The sequence below is a fragment of the Daktulosphaira vitifoliae genome, unplaced genomic scaffold (genome assembly GCF_025091365.1).
Source record: "Daktulosphaira vitifoliae isolate Bord-2020 unplaced genomic scaffold, ASM2509136v1 Scaffold_4, whole genome shotgun sequence".
Taxonomy (NCBI): domain Eukaryota; kingdom Metazoa; phylum Arthropoda; class Insecta; order Hemiptera; family Phylloxeridae; genus Daktulosphaira; species Daktulosphaira vitifoliae.
The window spans coordinates 2193135-2201396 of NW_026099575.1; the positions used below are offsets into that span (position 1 = coordinate 2193135).

Genomic DNA, 8262 nt, shown 5'->3' on the forward strand with positions numbered 1-8262 from the left:
TAATATGCTCACTTGTAGAACGATTATTTCACTATCAGAAATGACTGCTGGAACTACAAATGTTCCCTCACCTTGTAACATCTCAACATCTTGGCTATAGATAGCAGTAGAGTTGTCAAATACTTTAACACGAACGCGTAAGTTTTTTTCAGAACTCATTGCTTCTACCTATTAATAATATTTAATTAAATAGTTATTTACTGGAAAAAAAAACTATAAAGTATATAATAATTAAATAATTTATTAAATTAAAAACGGAGGCCTACTTAGTTCAGTTGTCGTGTCTCAGGGTTCGCTGAGCAATGTAGGTTTACCCATCCTCTCTAACACAAGCATAGATTTTCAGAGAGGAAGTAAAAGATAAATAGACTAATAAGTTGTATTATAAATTAAAAATTATATTAATAGTTGACTAGTATTTATTATTACTAATAAGAAATATATAAATAAAATAATAATAAATTCAATTTTTGAAAATATATCATGACATCTGCGATATTAACCTACACCAAATTAAAGATTTTTAAAAGTACTTTATGATTAAAAAAAAAAAATGTGCTCTTGATAATTTTTTTATAATTATTTAAATTTAAAGCAGAATAACGTAAAATGTGTATAGAAATTCGTTGCCTTTTTTTAATATTACTATAATTTATTCAGAAATACACTAATCATTATAAAATTTTAACAGAATATATTAGTGATAATCATCTCTCTTTTAGTATGCTTATTATGAAAATTTAATGAAAAACTTAAGCACAGTATTGGAAGAAATCATCCATGAAAAAAAATTTTTTTTCAACTCAATTTTTGAAAATGTTGTAGAATGTCTAACAATTTTTAACCTATAAAAAATGAATATCTTTGAAGTATACTACAAAATTAAAATAAATAAAAACCATCTCATGATTGTTCAAGAATTCGGCCGCCGTCTAAGTAAAAATGATTCGAGATTTCTGACAAAACTTTATTTTAAATTAAGCAAATAATTTAACAAGTATTTAGTATTTAAGTGAATTTACAAGATACAGAAATAGAAATTAAAAAAAAATAAATATAACAATTTTTGTAAAATTAAATAGATTCCCGTCGAAACGTTTTTTACGATAGTGATATTAATCACTGTCAAATATCATTTATATTTGTTCCAACATTGTCGTAGCTACACCATGCTGGATTTATAAATTATACATATAAAATTTGATTTTTTCAAAATGTTAAATGAAGAATAAAATGAGTAATGCAAAACAAAATTTGATTTGTGCTTACTTTTCCTTGGAAGGGTAATCCAGGTTTATATTTGTGTCTTGTTTCCGGACCAAATCTTAATTCAACAAAATGCTCTTCGGTAATTGTCTGTTCTCGTTTGGAGGGGTCATTTGCACCCCTATTATTGCTAACATTTATGACTGTTTTAAAAGTAATTCCTTCTGTTTCAACTTCTACGGACCATTCACCTAAAGATGCTAACTCTGGTAGAATAAAATTGAATGGGATTACGTAGCTTGTTGGAACATCATTCCACAGAGCCACCTTAATACCATGAGGGTCTTTAATAAAAACATCCATTGTGATCTCATCAGCCAATCGAAGATCATGATCCAAAGGTAAAAGCCAAAATTTAACTATTTAATAAAAAAAAAAGTTGCACTTTATAAATATTTTTATATTAAGTAAAAGTTGGATATTTCTTTAAAATTTATTCAATTTCTTAGCAATATATTGGTAATAAATAATCTATTGGCGAGTCTGTTTTTTTTATCTTTGGCCGTTTATGAACCACTCTACTCTTTCCTTGATATTAAAAAAATAATAATATATGAATGTGCTAAAACTTTCATGGATTGTCTAGTTGCTTGAAGTGCTTGAGGATATATCCATGTTTACAGTTGAGTTCTGACGTTTCGGACTCGTTGCAGAGTCCATCTTCAGAACTCAACTGTAAACATGGATATATCCTCAAGCACTTCAAGCAATAATAATATATTTCAAAATACTGGTTCAAAAGTTGTTATTGACCAGTCATTTTCTTAGTTAGATTATTTTAAAGAATAGAAAAAATTATAATACATTTTATACCTTTATTAAAAATGCGCTTACCGATTTCTCCAGGTTTATAAAATTTGCTAGATGTTTGTACAACAACATCGCGAATGGTACCAACTAGATGCAACTTAGATGTAGTCTGTAACGTACAACTGGATGTGTTGTTTACGCAGTCTGTCAATATTTGTAAGTAACAAGTATCTGGAGTCTGTGTTGGTACAGTAAGCGGAATGATGCCATCTCCTATAATCACACACAAATACAGATAATCGAATTAAACTTAAGTTGAATAAAATAACCCATAAAAATTGCATTAAATATTATTTAGAAAGAATTATAATTTCCTAAGACCGATTTATAAAAGTTTTATTTGTTGTAGAAATTATATTAATATTCAATTCTGGTCACGTAAATAATTTTTTATGGGACAATTTTCGGTTATTCTGATTTTTTGATCAAATTAGAATAACAAAAGAGAGTAACTTTGTATGTAGAAAAGTTAAGCAAAAATGCTGAAAATAAAATATAACAACTACAAAATATTATAACGAAATTTGAATTTCAATATTTTATAACATTAAGAATTTACTGTAAATTATTTTAATTTAATAGAAAAAATAAATATTCATTGAGATATTTACGTTGGACAGTGCTCTAAAATCGAAAACGTATTTTACAAAATATTGTAAAATATGTCAATATATATGATTTTGAGGTAACAGAATTCAAATTTGATATAATGTGTAATATATTTACTTATAATAAAAATATTTATGTTTCATAGAGGCATTTTAAAATCATGGTAAAGTTGTAATTTGATCAAACATTTATATACGCTTTAATAATACTCAAATTAAGTCGTAGAATTCAGTGATCATACAGTTATGAATTTATCATCAAAGTATTGATAACATTATCCATTTTACTTGTATTAAGATACAAAACAGATCAGTATTAGATAATACCGCGTTGAAATAAGTTTATTGATGTCTTATCTTAAATTTATCGTTAAACATAGTTACCAGTCGGCTGTAAAATAATCAATACACATTTAAATATATGAAATTTTATCTATTATATAGAAGATAATGGTTAAAAATTGATATCAAATTTGAATTTAGAAATCTCTGCTGATATAAAACATCAATAGCGTAATTATGGTTTCGTCTTGAGTGTTATACATAAGAAAGATTGTCAATAGTCCTTGCAAACGAAAAAAAAGTATCTTCCCAATACAATTATTTTTGTCATGGAGTGTTATGAAACCCTTTGTTATTACTTCATAACACGTCAATGTACAACTAAAAAATTTGATAGCATAAAACAATTTAAATGAAATACGATTTCAATCAAGCGTTTTTAAAATTAATTTACATAACATGGGCAACACATTGGAAGCTAATATCAATGTCAAAATATAGTACTCAACTGGTAATTTAATATGGTATAAATTTGATGATTTTTATTATTTTAACAGCTTACTTTTTAAATTTATTTTAAATCTATGGTTACTAATTTGTCACAAAAATGGGTATTTTATATTTTTTATAATTGTTATAAAAAATATTTTTTCTATCGTATGCTTAAAAAGTCAATTTTCATAATTTAAAGTTCATTTTTTGCACTTAAGAAATTTTGATTTTCATTAAACAATATATAAATGATTTATTTGTTTTTTCTCTCCTGCAAAAATTACTATAACTAACATATCAATTTTTGAAAATTAATTACAGAGATCAACTACGACCTTTGTTTGTAATCCCTCATTTATCATATATGTATATTAACTCAAAAATTTAACAATTTTATATTTTATAACTAATAAAGGATTTAAAATTTGTAAAAATTCAAATGTCAACAACTATTAAAACAAGACCTCGAAAATTAAATTCAAAATACGTGTTCTCATTTGAAAAAACAAAGTTGGCACCCTTTTAGGCATAAAGGAAGAATTTAGAAAGTATTACATAGCTAATAATATAAACAAAGAAAAATATTTAAATTATTTCTATTCTGTGATTAATTGAGTAGGTTATGATAAGAATATCACTCGGTATAAAATTATATATTTGGTTAGTCTAGTATTCGTTATAATAGCTTTATATAGTGAGCATAAACTCTCGAGGCTATGTAGGATTGCCGATTCACAGGCATTAAGGGTTGTTCGGATAGACCATTGGAGATTGAGTAATGACCAGTAGGTATGTGAAATATGACCTGTCACTGAACCGACGGGATTCGGTGAAGCTTCAGAAAGGATAAAAAGAATTCCGAACCACTTCAATTCTACTCACTTCAGTCGACCTAAACCAAAATTATATGTACCACTACATTATGTGATGGTATTCAACTCTTTAGTGATTAGAATACGTAGACATAATAACTGTGTGTGTATTCATATGCAGTTGACTAAAAGAAGCATTTAAATCTGATTTTCATTAGATGATTATCAAAGAGCATTTTTTTTTTTTTTTGAAATTAAATTTCTCGCAAACGTCCAGGGAAATACGTATTTCTTACCGCCTATATTTTTTAGTATTGAGTGGTCCATGTCTTATTAAAGATCTGAATGTGCGTAAACACTAACACAGCATTTAAATTAAAAACAAAACATAAAATTACAAATTCCAGTTTTTGAAATATTATTGTAAAAACTGGAATAACAATTAAAATTTAAAATTTGTTTTATATATATTATTATGATATTAAAAGTTAATTATACACAATTTTACGCCGTGATCACCCTATTTTTTAAGTCCTTTAAAATTAATTGTGCATAATTTATTAAAAATAATAATAACAACACTATAAAGTATAAAGTACTTTTAGTAAAACTGAATAATACAGTTTTACATATATAAATTATTTATATAGAACAAAATTAGTTTAAGCTGTTCTTTTACGGTTGGTGATTACCTACATCTTAATAATCTTAAATTTATTTATACACGCATGTATGCACGTAGTTATAGTTTTCTTAAAACTATATTAGAAAAGGAAATCTCTCGAATCACAGACGTCCATATAAAATGTGTCTCAAATTAAAGTAAGGTTTACAACACAACATTGAATAAGAAATTTTGTTTAATAAAAACACCATAGAAACAATCTATCGATGATTAATTATTTAGTTAATTAATTTAAAATTCATTTAATCAAATTTAATATTTACAGATGTAATTAAAAATTAATTAATTTTTTATATTTTGAGCTGCAGCAATAATATGAGAAGGGGACTACAGCTACCTTCGAATCCAAACTTGATAGTTGTATTTCAATTAATACATTTTAGTTGTTATCTAAGTAAAAAGAATAATAGTACACAACATAGCATTAATGTTTAAAAGATAGAGTGCTTGGTTAGGGTAATTTGTTAAAATTACTTAGTTTGTTGTGTACGTGATCAGAATGACATTTTATAGCATATACCTTTATCGTGTTCACACTTAAAGGTTGTGGCTTTTTGAACAAGCGTGTAAAGCTTCTGTTTTAATATTATTAAAATATTAGTTATATTTTAGGCTTAAAAAGACATTTTACAAAAATATTCAGATTTTGTTGATTTGAAGTTTTTAAATAAACAAATAACTTTTATGTTTATATAGAAAAATATAAAATTATACTTCCGCTAATATTGTTCAAATAGTTGAAACGGTTTAAATGAAATAATTGCATATTTTCCGAAATTTCTTAACGTATTTGTTAATTTTGACTACACAAATATAGAAATGTTTTATTTGTTTCTTGTCTTCTAAAAAGTTGCTAAAATTGACATATCAACTTTTGAAAAATAGCCACAGAAAGAAATATTACTTTTTTTTGTATTAATAAACGATTTTATTTTAGTACATGTTATCAAATGTTACTGACAAATCCAAATCTCATATCTGGACTATCCGGAAACTGATCTTTTATAATAAAACTTTTACTTTTGTCCTGTAATAATGTTAAAAATTGAACTGTTAAAACGTTTTATACAGTTTTCTTATGAACTACACCAGGCACGTAGCCAGAAAATGTTTATTGGAGGGGCCAACAATTTTGGGCCCTTGTATCATTTTCCATAATTTGTTTCCCATGAAAAGCTTGTGGGGGGGTCCCTCCACTCCTCCTTAGACAGTATCCTATTCTATGAATCTTACAAGTTCAAAATTTGTGTTTATTTTTAAAAAATTGGTGGATTATTCCAAAAGCTATATGATCTGCTAGTTCATTATTAATATCCTAATTAAGATAAAGTATGTCGAATGAAAAAGGGATTATTAAAAAATATTATTTCTCATAAAAAATAATGTTGATCTATACACTTTTCAATAAGTTATAATATTAAAAAGTTAAAATGTAAAAAATAAAATCAAGAATTTTCACACGAAAATAGAAGTCGGTAGCCATTTTCACCACAAAGACATGTCCAGAGGTCAATTTCTTTTTTTCAAATTAAAGTATATTACATTAGCTTTAATTTAAGATATATATAAAAGTGTCAGACTTTCCGGAACATTTTAAAAATTTAAGTGGAAAAAGTTAATTTTTTGTGAAAAAGTTGTCATTTTAAATCCCCCCCGTTGGCAGGTAAAGGGTCAGATTTATAAAACAAATATATCAAATGAAAAATAACGATATCATGCATCTATATAAAAAAGTTATGGCAATTTTAAGTAAAAAAAATTTTAAAAATTTCGAAAATTAGCGATTTTTAAATTTGTAATTTTTTTGGAGGTTTCCCCCATTTACGGGGAACGAGGGAAAATTTTTCAATTTTTGAGGGTTATGTCTTCGACTAGATATAATTTGTGATCTTTTGACGTATCATTGAAAGAAATTGGTTCAGTGAGAAAAAGTGGTAACAGACACAAAAAAAAAAAACACATCTTAGTAAAACCAATACCTTCTCAGCTTCGCATCGAAGCTAAAAGAAACAAATTAAAGATAAGATTTATCAAAAAAATTTTCATAGAGTATACTCTATTGAATTTTGTAATCAACTAGATTCTAATCAATGCAGATACTTCGTAGTTTGTTATCATTTGTTGGACCAGAGTTAAAAAAATTTACCTACAACCACGTTTGGAGTAATTGCTATTGCAACGTCTAGAACGTTATCTTTTTCAAATAACGTTTTCTATGAATATAAAAATGAAAATACAGCCATAATAATAACTGTATTACTCAAAAGTAATCACAAATTAATAATAATTTCAATGTATATAAGGCCTAGCACGTTTTTGATAATTCGTAAAAATAATTGAATTTTAAATTTGGGGGGGCCGGCCCTGGGCCACATTAAATCTAAGGGAGGCCAGGCCCACCCAGGCCCACCCTTGTCTACGTGCCTGAACTACACATTTAAATAAACATTCATCAGAAACATTAAGGCTCTTCTTTGTTACTTAAATCAGTGAATAATTTGCATAGTCCGTGTTATTTCTAGTAATTACTATCATTACCTTCATACATCGATTATTATTTGTTTTTTTTTTCATGAGCATAAAGAATAGTATTAACCAATAAAAAATATTTTTTTAGTTTACTCGCCATTTATTGTCATTGTACTGTGTGACAACACTTCTTCATCGGTAGACCTTTGTTGTTCCGCGCTAGGAATTTGACGTAAAAGTCGTAATGTCACGTCCTTGGGGTTGCAATGCGGATTCCAGCTGACTAGTACTGCGGTTCTTTGGCCTGGGACAGCTACTTTTGGAGCAACTACATTGAAATTTCTATAGAAAAAATCAAATATTCATATACATATTTTAAGTGGTCATGTATATTTGATCATGCTACATAACTTATGTGTTACTTTTGTTTAATAAGTTTTGGGAGATTTTTACAAATACCAAGCCATGTATGTACATATTTTCTTATTAAAAAAATAAATATTATACCTCAAAAAAAATCATTAAAAATACTATTTTTTCTATTAGTGTTTCTATGTTTTATTTAAACACTGTTAATTGATTTAATTAACAGTATTTAGATAAAATAATGATTAAAAATTTTTAAACGTGAAAAATAAATAAAAAAAACCCAGCACAGGGGGGTCGCGGCACAGTGGTGACGTGGCATAGTCGGATCAAGTAAATGATATCTGACAGTGATTAAAATCACTATCAAAAATAAACGCTTCGATGCAAATCTTTAGATAGTGTTTAATTTTAAAAAAATTGGTGTTTTATTCCAAAAGCTACTTGATCTGCTGGTTCCTTATTAATATCT

The 8262-nt window shown here is 26.6% G+C and overlaps 1 protein-coding gene and 1 long non-coding RNA gene across 2 annotated transcripts in view; one reads left to right on the forward strand and one right to left on the reverse strand.

Annotated features, from left to right (window-relative positions):
• The window catches only part of LOC126905381 (uncharacterized), a 210863-nt gene that overhangs the window by 154862 nt on the left and 47739 nt on the right, over positions 1-8262 (forward strand). The window lies entirely within an intron of this gene.
• LOC126905337 (C3 and PZP-like alpha-2-macroglobulin domain-containing protein 8) overlaps positions 1-8262 on the reverse strand; it is a 54827-nt gene that overhangs the window by 9669 nt on the left and 36896 nt on the right. The window contains exons 3-6 of the mRNA XM_050684939.1: positions 7582-7766; positions 2101-2289; positions 1270-1625; positions 13-168 (exon numbers count right to left, since the gene is read on the reverse strand). Coding sequence (XP_050540896.1) covers positions 13-168; positions 1270-1625; positions 2101-2289; positions 7582-7766 — 886 coding nt within the window. The remainder of the gene's footprint in view (positions 1-12; positions 169-1269; positions 1626-2100; positions 2290-7581; positions 7767-8262) is intronic.